Below are 24616 nucleotides of genomic sequence, written 5' to 3'. Positions count from 1 at the left end.
ATACAAATTGTCTTTATGTACTCTTTGCAATTAAAATACTCAAACATTTAAAAATCAAGTGTCTATGTTTGCTAATATTATCAAAAGTAGCAAAATAATAAAAAAAAAACAAAAAACATTAATTGGCCAATAGATCGGGCCCTGTAGTGTGTGGCCCCTGGCTGAATACGCATAACTGCACCTGAAAAGTATAATATTCAGCCATATGCATGTCATTTAGGGGCTGCTGACAGCAAAGTGCCAAGACCAGTAAAAAATTATAACTTTTTGAACCTGTCTACTTTATTAAGTGATGTGATTTATCTTGATAGACAATAACTCACCTAAACTCCTTATACTGGGTAGGTTCCTTCTAATAACTACTAACAACTAATTGTCTTAAATTCCTTGGAACAAAAGTTGATGAAAATGGCAAGTTTTAATGTAATCTTGTTATAATGTTCATGATCAATGGAAATACATTTGAAGGCCTACTATTAACAATAAGGCACATGGCAGATTGTGTTTCCAGTGGACATACAGTACTTGATAAAGACAGATAAATAATTTAAGGAGAATGAAACATGGATAATATATAAAGTTTGAATTTCCCAGATTTTAAAATGCTATTATTTCTGATAACATACGACCTAAACCTTTTTGAATCAATGTTATTTTTGTAGCGAGTCAATGAAGAAAAAACAACATGCCACACCAGATGACATGATAGTAAATGATGAACCAGTGGGGATGGATCAAGAGAACAAAAGTCCAGAGGGTAAAAATGAGGAAGAAGCCGCTATTGTTATTCAAAGTCACTTCAGGGGACACAGACAAAGGAAGCAAATGAAAGAAGGATATAGAAAAGAGAAAGAATCAGATATTACAACAGAGGAAATCCAAGAACTAAAGGATACTGAAGTTCTCAAAAAGAATCACAATGATGTTGGTATTGATAGCAGTTATCCCAGAGAAGATAAAGCTGCCATTATTATCCAAAGCAATTACCGTGGTCATAGAGAAAGAAAAAAACTCCAAGAAGGTCGACAAATGGACAAAGATAATACAACCTTGGCCCAACTTAACCCTACTGATCAGTTTATTGAAATAAACGCAACACCAGATGCCCAGGAGGAGGATCAACAGATGGTTAAAGGAGCGCTAAACTCCCAAACATCTCAAGACCATGTAGTGGACCCTGATCTTAAACATGGTACTGATTCAACTAATGAAAGTTCCAATTCTACCACACAAGGCAACACAAATGATATCAGCCAAACTATACAAGAACCACGGCCATGCAAAGGGGAAGTGGAGGAATCTACAGAAGAAGACGATTTAGAAAGAGCTGCTGTAGTTATCCAGAGTAATTATCGTGGATTCAGAGACAGAGAGAAATTAAAAAAGGAAGGAAGGCTACATGGAAAAAACAATGAAGCGACGAATGCAGTTTGTGAAACAAATGACACAATTTTAAACTTTACCATGCTAAAGGAAATTGAAGATCTTTCAGTTTTTACAGAACAGGTAAAAAAATATTAAACATAGTTACTTGTCTAAATTTGAATGTTGAGAGTGGTGGTAATCTTCGACCGCGTGATAAGACTGAAAGATCTAGGTATTTAGAGACCTAGAGAGGTTTCATATACTGCTCGATCAGTATATATTTATATTCCAGGTGCCTATAGGCTTGAAAACAATATATATGAGGCGATAATTATGATGGGTGGGTCATGATCACTACCTCAAGCTCATGGCCTTACCTCACCTGAAAGAACATAAACACAAATAAGCAGAACAGAATTATTGTTCACAAAGCCTCAGAACGTACAGCCCAATAATCAGCAGGGAAACATGAAGGCAGCATTACCAACTCTTTAAAGTGCTGATAAGACGGCAGTAAGTAGAAATGTCATGATTCAACAAAACCTACAGAGACTGAGCAAGGAAACACATGAAGGGAAGCAGAACTAGCAAGATTGCAAGTCAAGATTAAATAAAACTGGACAGGGACTTGACAAAAGATGTGTGACAGTTGTTACAGTCTGTTACAAAAGGTTTCGTAAAAAGAAACCTAGCCAACAACTGACTAGAAGTAACACAAACATTTAAATGCAACATTTTGGGGAAATCATCAATAACTAGTTAATGGTATTCAGAATGAACGGTGGTGGAAAATCTTAAATCTTGTTTCTATTAAGGGCAATTGCAGCGGGGCTCTCCTGCATGCTGGATTAGTCCTTCATAAGGCTATTTAATGCTCCAACATAAAAAGAAAAAGGTTTTAATCACAAAGGCCATCTTTAATCCTAATAGGGCAAGTTCCCATGTCGTCCTCATCCCAATAGCACCTGAGTGCAAGGGAAGCTGCACATATGTCCCCACTAGTCATTCCTCCATCGAGGTGCCAACTGGTGCTTGACACACAGATACGATGTCATTTCCCAGTATTCAACAGCAGCATGTGTTTTGTACGCCACAATGATGAAAGTGTTATTGGAGTGTATTTGCCAGTGGTGGCACAGACCTCCACCTTCAGACTATCATGCCTGTTGAGGGTGCCCTAAGGGACTACTGCTGTGGGACCCCGAGTTATGACTGAGTCCATGACAGCTGCCATTTTTAACCCGCAAAGACAGTCCTGTAAATTATCTCAACTCACAGGGAGTTATCTCCTCAATGCTATTTAGGTCACATTTTTAACCCCTTTACGTACATGTAAGGGCTCATAATGCAATGTCATTAATGGGTTTAAGGACAAACCATTTTGTAAAAACGTATTAGAACGTATTAGATTCCGGAAAAAACAATATGTTAAACGTGAATATGTTTGTCATTTTCAGATCTCAAAATTGTCAGAGAACTATTTGGTTCTACAGCAGAAGCTTAATGATATGATTCTGTTAAATCAACTAAAACCAGAAAAGACTGCTCTGTACTTGAAGGAAAACCAGAGAAGTGAAAACAATACTATAGAAATGCAAAAAGGTGAGCTGAGTTTATGCATACATCAGCAAGATTTACCATTTGTACTAAAATGTATTGTTTTGGGGCAGTGATATGTTTTCATTATGACAATTTATATAACTTGTAGCTCTAAGCCAGTCTCATAGAGTTGTTATACAAACCAAGTGGTTGTGGCATTCCTAAAGGTGCTGTTCCACTAAGCATAATGGGGGGGGTAAATTGTCAAATAACCTTTTTGCTATACATTTCCTAGCCTAATTTTTCAATGATGAGTGCACCTCAGCCACGTAAAAACAGCATTTTCAGCTTCTATGTCAAAACCCTATCAGTGCCTGCATTTGTGTCACATGACAACTTAAGATTTCATGATAAAAATATGAATGAGGAAAAATTTGACATGATTGAAAATTTGTTTCTAGGAAAGGATTGGTCAATTTTTTTAATGCTGCATTTAGTTATAAATGGTAAAACTTAGCAGAGTAGGTGGATGGCCCACACATGAAATAATCAGCAGGACTGACCTAGGGCCCAGTTCCCTACACCTCCGTGGTCAGGGACTTAGAACAATAAAAGGCCTTTAAGAAACAGAGCCCCCAGATATGACATCATATCGCCCCATCTGTGGTTCTCTGGGTCACGCCACTAAGTCTCTGGGTGGCATTTAGCCCACTCCCTGCTCTATTACCCTTCCACCCCATACAAATGTAATGTGTTTGTTGCTTGCATATATATATATATATGGCTAGCCATGCCCTCAGGCAGCTAGTTCTCCCTGAAGAGGGAGGGCTTCAGGTAGCGGAACCCTGGAAGTTCCCAGTTAGGGCAATGTGTATATCTGTATATATTTTTTCAAAGAACATTCAGTGCATTTATTTTAATCCGAGGTATGTAATGAAGTCTGAAATTCTATTTTATCACTGCAAATTTGCAGTTCTGTATATACTTCCGAGGAGGAGAGCAGCGTTTGGACATGACCACTACCTTCCTACTCATTCCCCACTCCCCGCCCACTCCCCGCCCATTATCCACCCAGTTAGGGCGGTCTGGGACTAGCTCCACCCCTGTGCACAGCCCTAGAGGCAAAGATGCCCCAGTAGCCTGCCCTCGGAAGTTCCCACTATATGTGATCGCACCACTAATTCAGCAAAATAACCAAAATTACTCACTTTAGTTTAGTGCAATCAATATTATTTTATGTTCGATGTTTGCTGTTCATTTAATCAGATCAAATTTACATATATGTGATTGCTTTGTGGTTTTTGATGACAATTCACTATATTTATACAATATTTCTTAGAACAATGTCAAATTATAGCCCGTTGTCAGCCAAGATGTTTTTTTTTTCTTGCCAAGCAAATTTACATTTGTAAAAAAAAGACAATGAAGTCAAAATTACTACAAATTGCAACAATTAAACCTTTTTGTTTCTGAGAACCAGCTGTCAATAAAAAGTTTTAATTACTATTACAAATATTCTTAGGGTCAGTATAAGGTAGATCCCAGCTTTTCTTTTGCACGGGAATTATTTTAAAACATTTTCCACAAAACGTTAATTGCACTCTCTAGTATGTAAAGTGCAGAAAGCTCAGCAGGTCTGAAATGTCATTCTTTGCGCTGAAGGTTTAATCAGGTAAAACCAAAAGAAATGTTAAAGCTGCTTTTCCAGTTTCTATGGCAACAACCTGTCAGTAGCTGCTTTGTGTCACATGACAAATAAATATTCCTCGCAAAAAATATAAAATTTGATATTATGAAATATTATTATTATTTCTTGGAAGAGTTTGGACATTGAAGAGTACTACGCATCCATTCTCTAATGTTGTTTTTAATTACAAGTTACATTAAGAAGTCCTAAATTCAATATAGTAGGTGGACCAATTAACAGAGCAAGCACACATGGATTTAGTCAACATTTGCTTGTGATGAAGTAACATATCAGAATCCCCCATACATAACTTAAAGGGGATATAAGCTATATCATATGCGTAAAGTCCACATGATGGCTGGACTGAACATTTCAAGGAATAGCTGGTCCTGTGACCTAAAACTAAAGCTGAAAACTCTGCAGGACTTCTTCACATCTCCCACTTCACTTCTCCCACTTGGGAGAAATCATCTCCGGGTTCAAATGTGAACCCAGCTTCTAATGAAGATGCATCCAAGAACAATGTGCTTTCAAGGAACCGCCGTGTGACTAATGTGCTAAGAAACGGTCACATTCCAGAAGAATTGTCGCATATGATCTATATACTGTATAAGCATCATTACTTTTTTTTCTTTTCCTTTTCCTTTATACTCTTGTCATCTATCTATTGCTGCTCTCGCACTGTACTTGGATATTCTTTGGATCTGTTGAAGAGGTTTTGGTAGCCTTTTGATGATGAGCTGCACCCATCCCAATACCACCCAACACTTCAAATGCCCAAACTGGGATACTTGGGGGGTTGTAGCAAGAGGCAGGGGGGCACTCACCAAGGGATTGAACACTACATTGATTTTCAGGGAAGATCAGAGGATCTCAGGTACCCAGGACAGTCTTGGGAAAAACAGGACTGTAAACTTAGCAGCAGCCCCCTTATAAACCAAGTCAGCATCATGGGAGCCAAAGAAAGAATTACCCTATCTTTCTGGTTCTCCAATTATGGTTTTATCTCACATGTGACATTTCTCCTTTTAAAGGACTATTTAAATGCCATTTTACATAATACATTTTAAAACATGTAAAGAATACATGATCATGTTATCGTGGTTAGAATATTCCTTTATTTGTTGTGCACGGCCTTTAAATCTAGAGCTCTGTGTTTGTGTATATGCTTGCCCAATGATTCCCTTTATCGAGATCCCATGCTGTGTTTTTTAAAATAAAATTATTTACAGCATTTCTAATATATCACCTGCTCAGCTTTCAGAAACAAATTAACATTTTCATAAGGCTTTCACATAGTATTTGCTTTTTCCGGCAAGCTACAATATGTTAGTTTGTTGAGCGTATCTCCAAAAGGTATTTACAGGTTCATTTACTTTTTGTGTGTCTTCTGTCAGATTCTATTATTAGAGGCTGAAATTGCTGTTACATGACAACATTCTAGCTGATGAATTCAGAAAGTAATCAGTAAAATGTAGAAATGTATTTTTCATTGGACGAAATGGATTTTTAGCATTTTTGTTGTTTCTGCTCAGAAATAGTAGGGCGCTAAAAACTTTTTAAGCCAAAAGAATGAAATAAATGAATGAAATAAAGACCCTAAGCAGTAACAGATAAACAAAATATGGAAAAGAATATATATTTTCTTATCATTGCAATGCAGTGTCTGGGCGATTATATTGAAGCCATTTTTATGAGTTTCATATGAGAAGATTAAAGATTAAATAGGTAATTTGACCTATTTATGAAATGTATCTTTCAACCCCCACCGTTAGCAGGTACAGTGGCTTTTGTGGAGATTAGACCCTTTCCCCTAGACTTAGTGACTCTATGGGAAGGAACATATACTGTACTTAGCATTTAGCTACAATGTTTTTTGGCCTGATCTTGCATAAGTCTTAATGTGATATCAAACCTCTCTTCATATCAGATATGCTCTACTATCTGATCCCAAATATGCTATATTAAAACCACTAGATACAATACATCATGCATCATGTAGGATATCTCTGTCCCACTGTGTACAGGTGGGGGAAGAGATGAGTCAATTATTGACCCTCATTATTTATATGAGGTCCTGGTGAGCCATCTTCTTCTTTTTTTTTTAATTTATAATTTTTGTGTATCATTTTGAAAGTTTCAGGTGGGGGGCATTTTAAAAAATAAAATCGCATGACCTCACAACCTAGCAGTTTTAATTTTTTTAAAAAGTTGCCATTTTTGTTCATTTCTACAATTGTCCAAAAATGACAATTAACAAAACTAACAAAACTTTTTCACCGCGTCTTCTTTCTTCTCTGATGATCTGCATCTTTTGGTGATCTCTTTCTCTACTGATCAATCTGCATTATTCTGCAGATTGATCAGTATCACATCAGGGTGTAACCGTGGTGCACACTACACCTCAACCTCCAATTAAGGGAAAGGTTGTCCCCATGGGGCGAGCCAAGAATCAAACCCTGATGCAGATGTGCTCCAGGAGGCCAAGGTTAAGCAGTGGATAACTGAGAGAAGCAGAAAGTGGAGCTGTGGAGACATGGAGAAGGTGGGGAGACATTGAGAGAAAGAGTGTGAGAGAGAGTGAGTGTGAGAGAGTGACAAAAAGCCCTCCGAATTTTCGCCTGTTACCCAACAAAATTTGTTGTCCAAAAACAAAACAAAAGAATTCATGTTTTTTGGCCCATGTGCACAAGTCTAATAAATCTGCAAGTTGTTTTGTGAGTGTTAGCTTGCAATTGACTGGAACCTCAGTGGAGTTAACCCTTAATTATACAAAACAAATAATTATAGGCCTGAAATAATAATGTATTTAAAAAGGCAGAAATACATAAAATAAATCATTCAAAAAACAAAATCAAAAAGCTACAGCAGGATGAAAGCCGTGTTCTCATTTTTACTTAAAAGCTTCCAGATCTGGTTTTATATTTAAATGCTCTAATGCAGAGTATTTATTATTGAATGCTTTTATAATGTGGTCCTAGCTAAATTACTTCCTTTTCAAATAAGTTGTACTTTTTCCTAAAGCTGTAAGAGGCAAACAGGAAAGAGTCGGCAAACGGCTGCTATACAGTACCATTGTTAGTACCATTTTAATGTTCTAGATATTTTGAAATATCCTTCCTTGCATCATCCATCAGATTTTTCCTTTCAATTGATGGTACCAGTAAGAGTCCATTAGCCATAAAACAGTAAAGGAATATTTCTTTTTGCCTATAAAGTAGATTCAAGTGTATTCAGACTCTATATTTTAGGATTCTACTATTGTAACAAATATGGTGTATCTCCTGAACTTAATGTCAGATGCAACCATGGATGAAAATAATAATCATAAAAAATATCCAAAATTATCTTTTTGGTATTATAGTGATGAAAACTGTATTTATCAGGATATTTGACTTTTAGCCTCACAGTTTAGTGCTTTCGATAAAGAAAAAAGCTATGGTAATTGGATTTCTGCATTCAGATATCAAAAAAGTCAACCAAGAAGTACTAGGTTACTGTGAGGTTGGTAGATAGATGGAACAGCCCACCCATCAAATGTAAACATCCATTGGATAGGCATAAAGCTATCCTGAATCTGAAACAAGATCAAGGACTGATTAAATGTGACTGATTAAGATTCCTTTACATCAGGAAAAACGGGCAGACTAGATGGGCCAAATGGTTCTTATCTGCCTTCAAACTCTATGTTTCCTTGTTTGTAGATCATATCACAGACCAGGATCAAGGCTTAATAAACTCTTCTTAAGCTACGAAAGTGATGTATTAGATACTTTCCTTATTAATCCTTTATCTTCGCTTGACTTTGTACTTTTTTTAAGTATTCAACTTTGTTATCTCTGTGTTCACCGCTGACTTAACATTAATATCCACAAAAATAAGCAGACACATGCATATGTAACGCTTACCATATCATAATTGACCTAGGCAAGCAATTTTACTTCTTTAATGAAAAATGTATAATGATGGTAGATGTGTTAAATCCACTCTGCTAATACTGCTCAAGGGGCACTTCAGCCATCATATACACTAAATGTCCATGTTTTTTTGTAAATGCAAGGGGGATTCTGCAAAAAATAAAAAAAATAACCCAAACATTTTCCTTTTGCCTATCCCCTGGCTGAATTCCTTTCAAGAGATGTATTTGGCTGAACATATTTCCATGCATGTGATATAGTTCACCTCCAGTTAGCTCCAGCACTAGCGTGTGCATGGGTGGAGGATGCACCCATTTGTTTCAATGGAAGCACATTCCTGCTGCTGATTGGCTGCTTGACCATTATTGACTATAGAGAAGAATGTGGGGTTTTTTTCTGTTTCGGAATAATTCATATTAAAGTACCAGTACTTTTGTAAAGTCCTTCCCAGAATCCAGTAACTTCCAAAATCTTCCCCACAAATCATGTCCGTGCGTATTGCTTGCCAACGACACACAGGACAATCATTGTGTGTACACACGGATGCAATCGCAGGTATTCTGAATGTGATTACATATATTGACACCAAATGTCATTATGTTAAAGGTTCAATTTAAATCCATCGCTGCCTATCTTCACTAAAGTCAATGTCACGGCATAACATTCTGTCTGCTAACTTTGTGCTTCTAGTTCAAATTGCTATGTTGGTGAGATTTAAGTCAAAGGAATTTTCCATCCCCGGTGTCTTTTCAGCAGCCATGCATCTGTCAGCTGGAAAACTCTAAGAGGATTAAAAGAAACAGTTGTAATACCAGTTAGAGCTGTGAGAGCAGTGTGTTGCACTGATTGTGGTTTGTGGAGGTTGAAATCTCTTCTCAGTAATCTCACATAATATTAGTCATCTCATTTCCCTGTTCCAAACGATATGAATCACATCCGACAAAATGCAAATTAATCCAGAGAACTTCTTCAAGGTCATCTGCCATTACTGCTAGGGATAAGCAATTAGATTTTAAACCGTACAGCTTTCAACCAATAGTACAAGCAATACTTTCAATAAATTCTTGGGCTTTTCAATAAAGTGTTGGGTTTGTTTAAACGGAAGGAAACTCATAAGTCATAACTTGGTGATATATATTTAGATGCACTCATTTATAGCACAAAGTGATGTGAGTAAGCTTAGTAGAGCTGGCATTTTCCCCATCCCAACATTTTTCTGAGCAGTCACCTTTAGTTAATCTTTCACAGATATAAAGTAGTTCTGGAAACATTTTCCAGAATAATGATTTTGTAATTATACAGAAAATGGAACAATCCAGGTGTATATAACGATGAAAAAAGCAGCAATGAGGGTCCCTATCATTATCAGAGTACAAAACATGCCCTTTTAAGGTGATGGTAGGAGCTCCACATCCCGCCTTCATTCACAAAACGTTAGCAAGGTCCCTCTTCTACCCCATATCATAGTGTGGATTATAGGTCTCAAGGCCTCTCCTCCCTTCTATTATAGCGTAACTGTATCCCCATCACTGGATGAGCACTTTGGTTCATTAATGGACTAGAGATGGCTCATCCAGTGAGTGAGACAATTCTACTTGTTCCCTTCCCTAGAGATTGTTCTTCCAAAAGGAGAAGGACCATTGGAATGCAATAACAAGCAGAGAATACAATGAAAAAGGACACGTCAAGAGAACCAAACACTTTACTGACACATTCTATCTATGTACAGTTCTGGAAAACAATGGGAAATCTCTGTGGTGGTCAACAGTACAACAGGGCAATTGTGAAAAAATGAAGCTGAACTAGAAGTAAATCATCTCTAAAATGTAAATAAAATACTTGTTAAGATGACCCAAAATAAATCTCAGTATAGCTGGAGTACGACCAAGCACAGCTTACAAAATACGTTTTCATAAAAAAGCAAAGGACTCTTTATAATTTTTACAAAGATGATCAATAACTTGGATTAGGGTAGTATGTTATTTTAATAGCTTTTAAAGAATATTTAAGTGTGCAAGAGATTGACAATCTTTTAATCACATTAAATTACATTTTAGTTAGAAAGCCCCAGCAGATTCTGTAGTGCTTCCATGTTATATGTCCTGTTTATGTAATTCTGTGTTTGATTATTAATCATACATACATTTGTTTCAACAAATTGTTACCAAAATACTTTAATTTAGGGGTGCCAAGCATCACTTTACTTTTAAACAAGCGTTGTAGTTGCCAAGAAGAACTTTTTCTGTGAGGTAAATAAGCAGCTTCATTAAAAGCCCATGTCTGACACTATATATCGGTAACAATTATTCTTAAGGTTTTTTTTATTAGCCAAAGATATGCCACCTCTTTCTATGTTTCACTATATTATTTATTTTGTCATTGATCAGTTAATTACAAACAAATGTGTATTTTGTTCCTTAATGCAGTTGCCACACAAATAGAAGATACCAAGTTACAGAGGACCTCAAGAAGGCAAAATCCTAAGACGTTAAACAGCCCAGATGACTCTACATACTACAGTCTCCTACATGTAAGTAACGTGCTTTTGTATTAAAGGCTGGCACCTTGGGTGTATTCAATCCAAAGCGGTGGAAGAAGGTTGTCCTATCGGTACAGAAATCCTTGTATCCCACTTTCCTTCCCTGTGTTCCTCCTTTCTAAGAGCTCAGAATATTTGCTGAGTATGAGTGCATCACAGTGTAACACAGACCTAAAAGCCACAATAATGCAGAAAATTACTCAAATTGTGTAAAAACAAAAGCCTATCTAAAATTGACAAATATTGTAGGGTGGACACCAAGGGGTTTGGGGTGTCATTTGGTCTAAGACCAGTGTTGTTTGTATTTCTGAGTGTAGTTCCAGATAACCATTTGTAAGTCAAAAAAGTTAGCAAGAGAGTTTGTAGGAGCATTGTGGTTCCAACATACAGACTTGCCTATACATTATGAAGGTTCGTAATTGGCAATTTCTCTAATATTATAAATTGTAAACAAATAAAAGGAAGGATTTGAAACTGTAAAATGGAGAGCCTTATTATTGTGATATTTTTATGAAAAAGTAATCATCAAGCACAGAGCTGTCCTCTAAAATCTTACAGATTTAAAGCCTGGGTCCCCATGTCCCTCCCATTGGCCACCCCATGTCCATTTCATTGTTTTGCACATTTTTCACCCATCGCCTCATCTTATGACCCTCCCATAAGCACACCTGCACACACTTCTGTTGCACACACTTCTTCCATCATCCTGCTTTAGATGGTATTTTCAGCCAATTAGAGTCCTTTGAGAGCAGAGAGCAGCCTAGGGTTAGTGGTGCCTTGGTGGATTATTTCCTTGGCAACCCCCATAACTAACATGCAAAGTTGCTCTAGCACCCAACACTGTGCACCTACCTACATACACATACATTCATTCTCCTGCTCCTTCTCTCCATCACCCAGGTGCCACTAACCCTAAGTTTACCCCTGACACTTCCAACACCATATGCTGACATCCAACCGCACACACACATTCTAAAAGCAAATACTAACAGACACACATGCTCATGCTAACACCATAGACTAACATACATGTACACACTTACACCATACAGTAACATAAACACATGCTAACATATCCTCACATACACTAACACACACATTACCACCAAATGCCCATATACACTCACGCTAACCCCATACAGTAACACGCACAACACCATACACTCACCACTCTTAATACTATACATATACTGTATATACACATACACACACTGACTGTAGCACTATACATATACACAGATATACACTAGCAACACAGTACAGCACACACACACACACATACTACCCCCTCCCTCCATCAACCCTCTCTCCCTCTTATCTCTTGAGAGATAGAAAATGAACTATTTTCCATCAATTCAGGTATTTTTAGCTGTTTTGGCCTTGGATGGTCGATTATGTCAACAAAGTAGCAGACATATGCCAAAATTACTTAGTGATGGACTAACATAAAAAGCAGTTAATAAGTGAAGGCTGATGACATAAGGCTTGTTACCAGGCATTCAAAATGCCAAAAAGTTACACTCCATCAGGATAAAAAAACAGTTATTGCAGACATCCAACTATTCCATCACAGCAGTTTGGGTGTGGAAGCTTATATTCCTAATAAACTAACCTTCAGTGGTGCTTAGGTGGCGTGTGTGGTCAAGGGTCACCATGCATAAGAGCTTCAGAGCCCCCACTGCTTAAATAAAACTCTGTAGAGATAAGAACCCAGAGCAATAATCTTTTCCTTAGGGTTAAGAGGGAAATCTTTTTTTTTGCATTTGTTCTGCATCTGTGTCACTGAAAAGTGAATATGAGATCTAAGAATTGATGTGACCACATAAGCTCCCATGGCTAGGTAATGGATAGTAAATTTACCCAGGCCCTCCCTTATTGTGTATTAATGTATTGTCAAATTATACGTCTATTGTAATGTTATTAACTTGCTCTGCCCCCTACAAAATCTGCTGGTTCTTTATAAATATATGTGATGTAATGAAGTGTCCTCTTACTTTTTTGCACGGTCATTCATTTGGCGGCACTATAGCAGTGAAATGTGTGAATTAAAAATCCAAAATTAGCTGAAAATGCCTTTTTGATTAAGCTTTAGAATTAATAACACCAACATTTTCTCCTAGAATTAGCCATAATAGCAAATTTAGCGTTCCCTACCTATTTCCTCTGTATCCGAAAACATTTGTGTAACTCCATCTTTCCTCCCTTGTAGCTTGCGGACTGCGACAAAAAAACCACCCATATTTTCATTTTCAGCCCACGCTTCTTTAGCATTCCCAATTATTTACTTTGCCGTTATGTTCCATTTAGTGCTTGAAGTTATTCAGTGCAGCACCTAGATAAACCAGAGCTTTTTGAAAACTTTGCTGTCAGCAAGAAATTGAAATGAGCTCAGAGGTGGGCGAGTTTAATCATTGCACTTGGAAATATCTATTTACTAACACAGATAATTATTCTAATCATAGCTGCTGTGACTCCATCACCCAGTAGCTTCAGGTGGCATTTTTACTGATCCCAAGCTGCTTAAACGTTGCAAGTGCTTTAAAAAAAACTAAATTATTATTGGGAATTTATATATTTTAGGGCATTTCTTGGCAGATTTTTTTTGTATACCAAACACTGCTATGATTATTTACACAAAAATACAATTAAATCGTTGTAATATCTCACAGTAAGTACAGGTAATAAAAATAATTTCAAAAATAGCAGTAACTCGCTACTTTCCGCTTACATCCAATAAGTGATACAAAGTTCATTGAAGTGGTATGTAGATAAGAACATTTTAAATATCTCCTTAAGATGACTCACCCCAAAGGCTTTGCGAGTGAAAGTTATAAATGTATATGAAATCATTACCTTTGTTAAATGAACTCATGGCCCTACCGAGATCAGGCTTCTGCTACCAGCTGATATCACCATCAGGCTATATCTGTCAAACATTAATTTATAGCAGATTTAAAGCAATATTTAAACACAGGAGCAAGCGGGTGATTTGGCTTAAAGCAAGCTGTTTGATGATTGGTATATTTGAGATAGCGCCTATAGATTGGAAAGCAGTACTTACACTGCAGTGGATGCTTTGTTGGGTCTATTCATACGGTGTCAGGACAGCTGTAGTTCCAGGCTTCACTATGGATTATGAAGGTCCAACTGCATGAAGAGCTTGGTTGTTCCTGTATAATGTATAGTAACATAGGTAAGATTTCTTATGCATTATACAGGGACAGCTCAACCCTTCTTGCGGGAGAAACCTGTTAGTGTTGACCCTGGACAATGAAACCGCAGTTCTCCTGACAATTCTCCCTTTGGTGAATAAACCCCAGTTTGTTTATGTCTGGACTGGACCTGTCAATTTAATTGGAATAGGGTTCAAAACCTGTTACTTTGTAGCTGCCAACATGTGACATCGACGTATCTAGAAATAAAGAGCGATAACATTATAGGCGAAATAGCAACTACATAGTTAATGTTTTTTGGAGCTTTCTTAGTTACGAAACCCAGCAGCATTTAGCCTCGCATGCCACAAACAAGAAACATGTAGATTATCAGGATCTTCACCATGAGAAGCGCCCTATATGTTTCACCGGATTTGATGCACAAGCCTCCCATAGGGTACCATTCAGAGTTGAGAGCTATAATTAAAATCTCTTTGTAGATCTAGGCATGTGGATAACTGTGTCCGACCAAGTGGGGATTACATGGACTAGGAACATGGGATTTGATGGCAGATAAGAACCATTAGGCCCCTCCAGTCGGCACATTTTTTCTGACTCAAAACTTAATCAGTTCTTTGGCTCATGTTAGATTTAGGATTCAGACCATATGGCCATCTATTCACTATATTAGCCTGTAGCACTTCAGCTGGGATGCTGTTCCACTTATCTACCACCTTTGTAAAACCTCTGTACATTACATCTAACCCATTGACCCTCTAATTTACTAGTTGATCACCAAACTCTCTTCATACCACTCCAGATTCGAGCAGTTAAAGCAAAAGCTGCCTAATGAGAGTTGAATTCTGAAGTCACATTGGGAACTATCAACCTTTTGGCCCAAGTTATTAAACTAAGTAAACTATACACAATGTATAAATGGGAATTCTTTTTTATAGATTACTTTGTGGATTGCAAATTTAAATGTGACATTTACCGTGACATTCTCAAACACAACAAATAATGCATATTTGTTGGTTTTTTTTCCAGCTACCACTCAAAGACGAAAAACGAAAACCGAGAAAGGAAAGGTATGATTGAATATGTTACATAATGTCACGGATTTCAAATTGAATTGTACAGAACTGTAAAATTGTTCTATATAGAATATTTTGATGCACTTTTTTTTTTTCTTTCCGCAAGTTCCCTGTTAATAATAGCATTGTGCATGCCGTGTTATTTTATAATTACACACTACAAGATGGATTTGTATTGTACAGTTTTATAGGGTATATTTAAATACAGGGCTTTGCTGAGAAAAAATCTTGTTATGTCAGCACATTGCCAATTATTACGCATAATTATTGGGTATGAGACCTAAAGCTATACATATAAGCTATAAACTTTGTTTTTTTGATAACAGATTCAGTAGAAGATATTGTAGCATTTGAACGTTTTGCACGTTCTCTACTTGGCCCATATTCTTCATACTACTTGACTAGTGGAATCCTTGACTTCTCTTCCACCTTCATACTACCCACTTAATTCATTGATACAATCATAAACATAACCAATGAGAAAAAAATGTGAAAAAATGGCCACCATTAAATAATATAATTATATACATTTTTACAAGAGAAACACTACTATGTACTGACATTGTCCAATGTTAATGTTTTCACTATTGGTACCATATTTCGAGGACAGTCTGTACCCATGAAAGGACACAATCCCAAATCATAAGCCTGGGCAGTCACAGCGTCTGATAGCCCGGCCGTGGCTTGCATCACGTTGAGACGGAATCAATACATGCTGGGATCAAACTTTGGGCTATAGTTGCATTTCCCTCAATAAATATACCACGCAGAAGAGGTACAATGGTCTCCTTTCTGATCTTCTACCCAGTTGGTGGCAGGTCCTATTGCTGTTGTGACAAATAAAAAATGTGCAAACATTTGAAATGGATTTGTAAAATGTAGAGGTGCACGGAAGGTTACATAGTTATTCATGCTAAAACATAATATGTAGATCTGTGAAATGAAACCGGTTTAATACAGAACTTTGGACTGACCCAGATGAAGGCAAACTCCACGCACAACATTTTATCTATAGGTATGATTATGTCCAAACATGCACACTTAATATTTACCCCATAATCCAATTGAATAAAAACTACCATTAACCACCTGAGTACAATTCATCCATTCTATATATCAAGTGAAAAGGAAAGAGTGATACTCAGCGCTTAAAATGAAAATGCCAGATATCTGGTGTAATGACACAACTTAAACAAGTATAATACCTTGGTGCTGCAGAACCAACACACTGACCACAAGTGTGTAAAGGATAATACACAAAACAAAGAAATAAAGTGCTGCGCAAAATTTACAAACGACACCACAATACGTTCGGAAATTAAATAATACTTAAATTCATTAAAATGGATTCTTCAATAGGTTCCTCTGTTGGGAAGCCCACAGAGCCCCTTCTGGGGAATGGAGTTTCTTCTTTGTACCGGTGTACCAGAAAAGACCGGAGGAGAAAGAGTTAAAAAAGTAGTAGCTTTAATATAAATAAAAAAATATAGTATCTTACATATAAGAATACTTTAACGCTCCCGTGGGAAGGACCGGAATAATGCTGTGTTGTAGCAGGAACAGCTTGGTTCTCTCAGGATTCCTCTGTGTCCACTTCCTCAATGGGCGTATTCAGCACAACGCATTTCACCAATCGGCTTCCTCAGGTGCCACGTTTGTAAATTTTGTGCAGCACTTTATTTCTTTGTTTTGTGCATTCTATACATCAAGTCCTAAATCCAACGAGTTACATCTCAGAGAACAGTTAGTCTTTCTTAATCCCTTAGGGCAACTTCCTGGTTGCATTGTTTTGTATTTTGGAGGGATATTTTTAATCTTGGGAATTTGGGAAGCTAGCCTATCATTCATTGCGCTTTTAGCAAAAGAGAAGATGGATTATATCAAAACCTCGCTTTCCATGTAGCGTCTGCATAAGGAGTAATCGCACCATCCCACCATTGGCAATCATCCCAAAATGACAATTTTAAAGGAATTTATTACATTTCAGAATTTTCTATTCCATATAAGATTATCTTTGCTTGTGTAAGACTTCTTTTCTGATACTGGTCTTTTTTTAATATAGATTAAATACTTTCTTTCATTTTTTTCACAGTAAAGGCAAAAGGCTGGATTCAGAAGATTATTATAAGGAAATTTATTCCAACAATTCGGTTTCTGTAAATAACCAAAACCAACATGATGATTTTTCTGCTATGGAATTTTCGGTCTTAAACCCAGCTGAAAGGTAAGCAACCAAAGCCAGCGACCAATTTGAATCACAAGCGTTGTAGGATGCCCACTGCAGTAAAAGAAGCAGGGAATAGAACGCTAGAAAAGAAACTTGGAAGGAAATAATACTCTGGAAGAGACAAGCCCCAGTATTTTGTATTAACCATTTAATTGCCAGAACAGTAAAACCACATTACTAACCTATGCGCCACTTAAACGGACAATCCATTTGTTGAGGAATTTTGACCTTAAAAATGTCTCAATGAAACAAATATTTTTGCAATTTTAAATATGTCTTTATAGAACTGAGGGAAATCTATAATTTCCGATAATTAATATCGTATATTACTTTATTTTATTGGAAGTGGGTTACTAAGCTGGTTGATGAGCTCGGTAGAAACCACTAGAACCACTCCTCAGCAAGTCTGCGTGTGCGTGGGAGCCCGTCACACACTATTTGATTGCTCTTGAAATGTGTTGAACGATAGAAATCTAAAGCATGCTTAACCTTTCCAAGCTAGTTGCTTTGATAGATCTAAAGTTACATTTGTGAAGCACAGTGACGTCGACAGTTTGCCTGGAAACAGAAAACATCGGATTTGGAAACTGTAGCCAGTAAAACAAAGTTCAGGTTTTTTTTTCTGAAAAAAGTAAAATGTTCCCTTTCTGCCCCCACAGATCATCTGAAGCCGAACACCAAACAAATAAAATGAAGGACAATCCATACGACTACAGGAAACTTCTCAGAAAAACGTCGCAACGCGAACGCCTTATTCAGAATTTTTAATTTTGACCTTTTTCAATGATGCTCTTTATTAAAATCTGTCAGGGACAACATTCACGGGCCTAAATTCCTTGTTTACATAAAGCTTTGTGTACAATCTTGCATGCACTGAAATGCAGTAAAATTATTATTTATTGTTTTATATAGCGCCATCATAATCCACAGCGCTGTACAATGGGTAATGCTTCCTAACTAGTTGGATCGCTGTAAGCATGTAAATGTGCTGTCAAAGTAATATATATTTCCTAATCTCCACCTGAATACAATTTCACCACTCAGGGCCAGGGAGGCTGCGTACCGCAGGACCCAATTTGTAGCTGGAGTGGCAGTATCGGTAAGCATGTGGCCCTATCAGCCACCCGTCCGCCAGGCATTAGCCCAGAGTGCCAGATGGCCAGCTCAGGCTGCCAAATAACTTCCTCGATGCCCCTGTGACATTATAGAGTTCCCAGCGTGATGATGGATGTGCGCTGCCTCAGTGTTACATATTATTTCTTGTTCAACAGAAGAACCAAATCACTGAACCCACAAACTATACAGAGCTTATACATAAACACAGTATATGCGACCGTAGGACCTGATCGCAGATCAGACTCATTCGGTCCATCTAGTCGCCCGTTTTCCTGCTGTAAAGACTCAAACCTTAATCTATCCATGGCCTTCTTTTAGATTAAGGATAGCCATGTGCCTGTCTCATATATGTTTAAATTTCCATAAATTACCACTTCTGCTGGGAGACTGTTCCACTTATCTACCATCACATCTAAGCCTTTACGTTAACAATTCTGCCTCCTTTAGAGTAAACTTCTCTCCTGTACTTTATTAAATCACGTGTTTAAATTATTTTTTAATCATATCTACTCTCCCTCTTCTCGCCCCTAAGCTCTATATAAAGTATAAATTGTGAGAGCGGGTGCACTTCTGACGAAGGTTAGTGGATCATTGTAAACACAGGCCATTTTTACATGAGGTTTGCCCTTGCCAAGTTCCATAGACCAGAAATGCTCCGAAGTCATCAGGGTTAAAGACTTTTTAGTGCTGAAAGTAAATTTGCCAACAAATGACTTCATATACATATACTGAAAGCTGCCCGCAAGTTGTGATGTCTAATTATTTTGTGGTCATTTCAAGAGAATCGAAACAAAACCCACACACGTGTACAGAGCGAGGTGGACTCTATTTAAAGAGATAAATGTATCCCTAGCCTTATCTTCACATTCTCGCTGAAGCTGTAATAGCGAGTTTGTAGATAAAAGTAGACTTATTTGATAAGGTAAAGCAAAAAGTCTCTTGGATCTTTACCGTGACAGATTGCTGGAGTGGGGAAACCGCAGAAGACTGTCCCAGACAGCCTCACCAAAGAAGACTGCATATTAAAGTACGTTGCGAGCCCTTTAATATGCAGCCATTGAAAATGGAAAAAATACTTACCTTAGGTAGAAGCTGCAGCTATCTGCCTCCTCCTTGAAGCAGCCAATCAGTGGCAGGAAAGTTCTCCCATTAAAATCAATGGAAGCGCTTCTGGCGCATGTGCAAGCAAATGTAGGAACTGACTGGTGGTCAAAATAGCTGCGCGGGGGGGGGGGATTGGCTGCAGAGGGGCAAATCCATATGGTGAATTCTTCAGAATCCCCCAAGCATTTGCAAGGTGGACATCACATAAATCTATAATATGCATTAAAGTCCATATGGTGGCTGGAATGTCTGCACTCTGGAAGGCTTAATATAATTTATCATAACCTCAGTATAAATACAACATTGTGAGTATTTCTTGGATACATTACCACTTACAGCATTCCTGTTCGCTGCCCAATGTTATAGTTCACGGAGAGACGATAGAACAATTTGGATCCATAGTTGTAAGAGTGCTGTAATCACCACAGAAGTAGAATACCTTCTGGTTGCTCCATTTTTGCACCCAAACTGCTCCTTATCCACAGCTTAAAATAAATTTAATAGCGTAAAATCTAACCCTCCAAACATGGGTATCTTGTAAGAATAAAGGCATTTGGCTTCATACATATAGGCATTAATGTATTTGGAGTAACTGGGTATTTCCGACCGATGTAGGATTCATGTTGACTGCTTTTGGGTAAAACTGATGTTTTCTGATTTCTTACCCTCGTGTTCATTTCACTCCAGCACATATGATGCTTCTTGCAAATGATGCACATACAGAAGTATTTCAAAGTGCTAGTTAGTGACAATGTTTTTGTGAGTAATGTTTTTAAAGTTAAATTGTCTTCTGAATTTATCCGAAGACCAGGTACTAGCAGTATAGGAAGATGTATAGATCAATACCCAAAAGAACATACATTTTTCGATATACCCAAAGCTAACACCTACCTGTGTATCAAGCCATTTTGGGAAACATGTGCCATTATCTTTCATGTCTAATCAGCTGAGTTTTACGCTGCACCACAAATTGTGTGATTAAAACCTCATGTACATGACCTATACATTTACAACCGGCTTGCTTTTAATTTAGCCAACCCACAGATTGTTCTGAGAGAACGGCACCTTCAAATGTCTTATGTTTTAAAACTTGGTTTACACTACTAGTTATATTTTATATTGCATATGCGAGGCACTTACCTTTTTGCAACACAGTTCGTATCAATCGTATAGCCCTAACAATCCATTAGAGAGCCACAAGTTGGCTATATTTGTACTTCAACATTTCCAAAGCAAGCATAAGCTTTCACTATCGTTTTCTAGGGATACATTGACTTTCCATGATTGAGTTGGCTAGATTTCTATGAAAATGTAGTACTGTAATTAAACACAGAATAAACATTTTCTTAAAAATAATAACACAACATTAGCACCCATGTTATGTCAGGAGACATTGCCCAAAAGTACGTCAGACTATATCATATCTCCAAGCTTCGACAAATACGATATACTCCAGGTGTTGCTTTTTGGCCTCTATTTTATGTGGAGTTTGACGACTAAGCCTAAGATCACAGTCTTATTGTTAATTTAGGAACAGAGAGCGATTGTAAACAGAGCCCACTTTCAAGCTGTTCTACTGTATTGTGAAGATGTGCTAAAAAAAAAATCAAACAAAAAACCCATGGTTTTCAGGGCATTTTGGGATAGGATCAGGGATCTTCCAGATCTATGGCGACTACTTTCGGAATACCCCCTTTCACTGGCCAACTTAAGGGGTTAATACGGGTTAACGCATTTCTGGCGCCAGGAGTTTAAATGTACGTATGAGCAACTGTATTGGTCGTCAGCAGGGGGCTCGTCTGCCATTGGTTGATGGCAAACGAGCCCCCTGCTGGCGACCAATAGGGTTGCTCGAACAGGTTAAACTCCTGGTGCCGTAACTTGTCCGGCAGATCCCACTGGTCTCCCTGTTCTCCCTGTTGGTCGCTCGTACAGACTTTTAAAACCGTAACGCTGCAACTTACCCGGCACATCCCACTGGTCTCCTTGTTCTATCAGTTAAATGTCCGTACAAGCGACTTTATTGGTCGTTCGTACAGACATTTAACTGATAGAACAGGGAGACCAGTGGGATCTGCCTGACAAGTTGCTTCATTAGGGGTTAACTTTTTAAAGTCTGTACGAGCGACTCTGTTGGTCGCCCGTACAGACTTTTAGGCTCCTGGTGCACTTGTTGCACCTTAAGGGGTTAAGGGGCCGTGCAAGTGAGCCTATTGGTCGCTTGCACGGCCCTTTAACCTATGGATTTCCGCTCCCGTTATCTATAGCGGATATCCATAGTTATCTATAGCGGATATCCATAGGTTCGCTGTCAGGGGTTACAAAGGCCGTGCGAGTGAGCCTATTGGTCACCTGCAGGGTCTTCCTCTGACATCAACCAATTGGTTGATGCCAGAGGAGGTCCCTGTAGGCGACCAATAAGCTCATTCGCACTGCCCTGTAACCCGTGACGGCGAACCTGCGGATTTCCACTTCCGTGAACTGCCGCGATGCCAAGGTAAGTTAGAAGGGGAAGGGACTGGGGAGAGTGGTAGACGAAGACGATCACGAAGATCTTCGTGGTGTGTGTCTTCGTCTTAGCCTACGTTTCACCGCCGCTGTCTTCTCTTCGGGTGTCTTCGGAACAAACACGAAAACGCACTCTTCGTGTTCGTTTTCATGTTCGCCCGAATGCACAAGTCTAGTCAAAACTCAACCTTTGATAAATTGCTGGAGGTGGCTTATTTTTGGGCTCTGGAATTTCTCAGCCATCCCTGGTCTGTATAAATATTATATAACTGATAGCTGTGGCTCCCATAATTTCATTATGGTATTCTTGATGTGCTCCTTTTTGGCACCCTCTCTGTCTCTGAGCAGCTATGATAGTTCCATCTATATTTCTTGCCTTTTTATAACCGATGTCACAGCCATAAGCTAATCAGAAATGGAATCTGGCAATATATAAGATAAGCATGCCTGTTCTCTGTTCATGTAGTTGTGTCTGAGAAAATTTTCCCATTCCTTCCTACTTTAAAAGGCATCCAGACCTAGATAAATAGGTAAATGATGTGCCTTATCAGAGCAGGTCTCATCTGCCCCACACTTATCAAAACTGTGCAGTTAAAATATGTAAATTTTTATTTTTCTGCAATGTGAGCGCCATCATTGATACAGTAAAATAAATTGTAAAGAAAGAAAAAAAACTAAATAGTCGGCAAGATAAGCTAAAAATTGATGTTCTCGTGCATTTGGCTAAAGACAATAATATTGAGGCTGTCTCTTTTTGAGATTGATTGATGTATTCATGCTAATATGAAATCACTCACTGTGACCTGCAAAAGCATTTATTCGCTGCATTAGACAATGGGGAATTTGTACTGCGAAAAAAAAAAAGCTATTAACCCTTCTAAGTCAGGGTGATGCAAGCTATCACCCTGCACTGAATCAAACTGGTCTACGGTCTGACATTAATGGACCAGCGCTGAGTTTATAACATAAAAACCCTTAAAGTTGATTGAGAACAATATTCATTATCTATGCCTGGCATGCAGCATGCGCTGCATGTATACCAGCCATTAACCCTTTGGGACAGGGTTCACAAAGCATTGCACTGAAAGAGATTAAAAAGACAAAGGGTTAAATAGAAGACATTAGCATGCAATGAAAGCGTTTTGTTTGGCTGGAAAAATAATGGAGTTGATATCTTCTGAACGGTTTGACACAGCTTCACTCTGAAGTCCTTACCATCTGCAGTAAATCCATTATGAATTAATTCCTATAATTACCTCCTTGGGGCTGCTTTGTTCCGTGGCCCCCTGACTGCTAAGAATGAAACAGGCGAAAAATCAGCGGTTCCATTTAAATGTTCTTAAGGGGGGGAGGAAGTAAGAACAACCCATTCAACTCATCCTTATGCCATTAAATAATCACTTTGGGTTATGTTTCTTTTAGAGAATAACTTAAGCAACTGTAGAAAAAAATTAATGCAAAAAAAAAGTTACCATATTTAGTAGAATAAATTTGTGATTTCAATTGTGTTAACATTTTTATTTTTGTAACACCTATGATATATGCGAAAATGTATAAAAATCCTTAGGGTTTGTAATAATTTGCAGATTGCCAGTAGATCTGTGCATGGGATACTTTGGATAAAAGGCTTAAAGTAACAGTACCCGTAATCTTAATTCTGTAAAAGATGAGACGTGTATAACTACTTTGTATGGGACATTCAACGGATCTGAAAAATCATTACATTAAGTAACGAGGGCAAAGCCCACAAGCTTACAATCTATTATAGCTTTATACAACGCAGTCATAGATGTGGTATTGTGACCCTACCATGTTACACAGTTATATTGAGACTGAGATCAATGGGGTAGATAGATACATTTGTAATTTCACCTAATTTAACCTTTTATTTTATTAATATAACACAAATCTTTAATGTTACATTTTATAGCAGCACTATTCAATTTGATTTTGCATTTAGGATGAATGACGCCTTTACTCAACGAATGTTTTGAATGTGTTCAAAGTCAGTGATGTCTGTCTGTAGATGGCCCTCGGTCTGTCTAGAGCTCCATGTGTTTCTGTGCCTCATTGTGTAGAATAAAACCGTGTATCCCTGTTCAGTCGTGTGGAGCCGGTGGGGCAGGGAAATGGCATCTCTGCCTGCAGGGTCCAATCTAGAAGTGAGGGTATAAATCTGTTTCAGCCTTGAATCCCACGCTTCATTGGTCACCTAGCTGGAATCTGCACAAAAAGCTCCCTCCACGATGTTGCTTCTGATGAGCAAGTCTGACTCAGCCTTCAGCTTCCAAGAGCCAGATAATGGCACGCAATATACTGTAGGCTTTCTGTAAAAACCCTATATTTAGGGTTCACGTTTATTCAGAAT

The 24616-nt window shown here is 38.0% G+C and overlaps 1 protein-coding gene across 1 annotated transcript in view; it reads left to right on the top strand.

Annotated features, from left to right (window-relative positions):
* Positions 1–18338, top strand: part of MYO3A (myosin IIIA) — a 57827-nt gene extending 39489 nt beyond the window's left edge. The window contains exons 29-34 of the mRNA XM_053466786.1: positions 663–1506; positions 2823–2967; positions 10935–11038; positions 15247–15287; positions 17386–17517; positions 18180–18338. Coding sequence (XP_053322761.1) covers positions 663–1506; positions 2823–2967; positions 10935–11038; positions 15247–15287; positions 17386–17517; positions 18180–18288 — 1375 coding nt within the window. The 3' untranslated portion in view covers positions 18289–18338. The remainder of the gene's footprint in view (positions 1–662; positions 1507–2822; positions 2968–10934; positions 11039–15246; positions 15288–17385; positions 17518–18179) is intronic.
* The last annotated feature ends 6278 nt before the right edge of the window (positions 18339–24616 follow it).

The sequence above is a fragment of the Spea bombifrons genome, chromosome 5, assembly GCF_027358695.1.
Source record: "Spea bombifrons isolate aSpeBom1 chromosome 5, aSpeBom1.2.pri, whole genome shotgun sequence".
NCBI lineage: Eukaryota > Metazoa > Chordata > Amphibia > Anura > Pelobatidae > Spea > Spea bombifrons.
The sequence above is the reverse complement of the archived record's forward strand: the minus strand, read 5'-3'. Positions and strand labels throughout refer to the sequence as shown.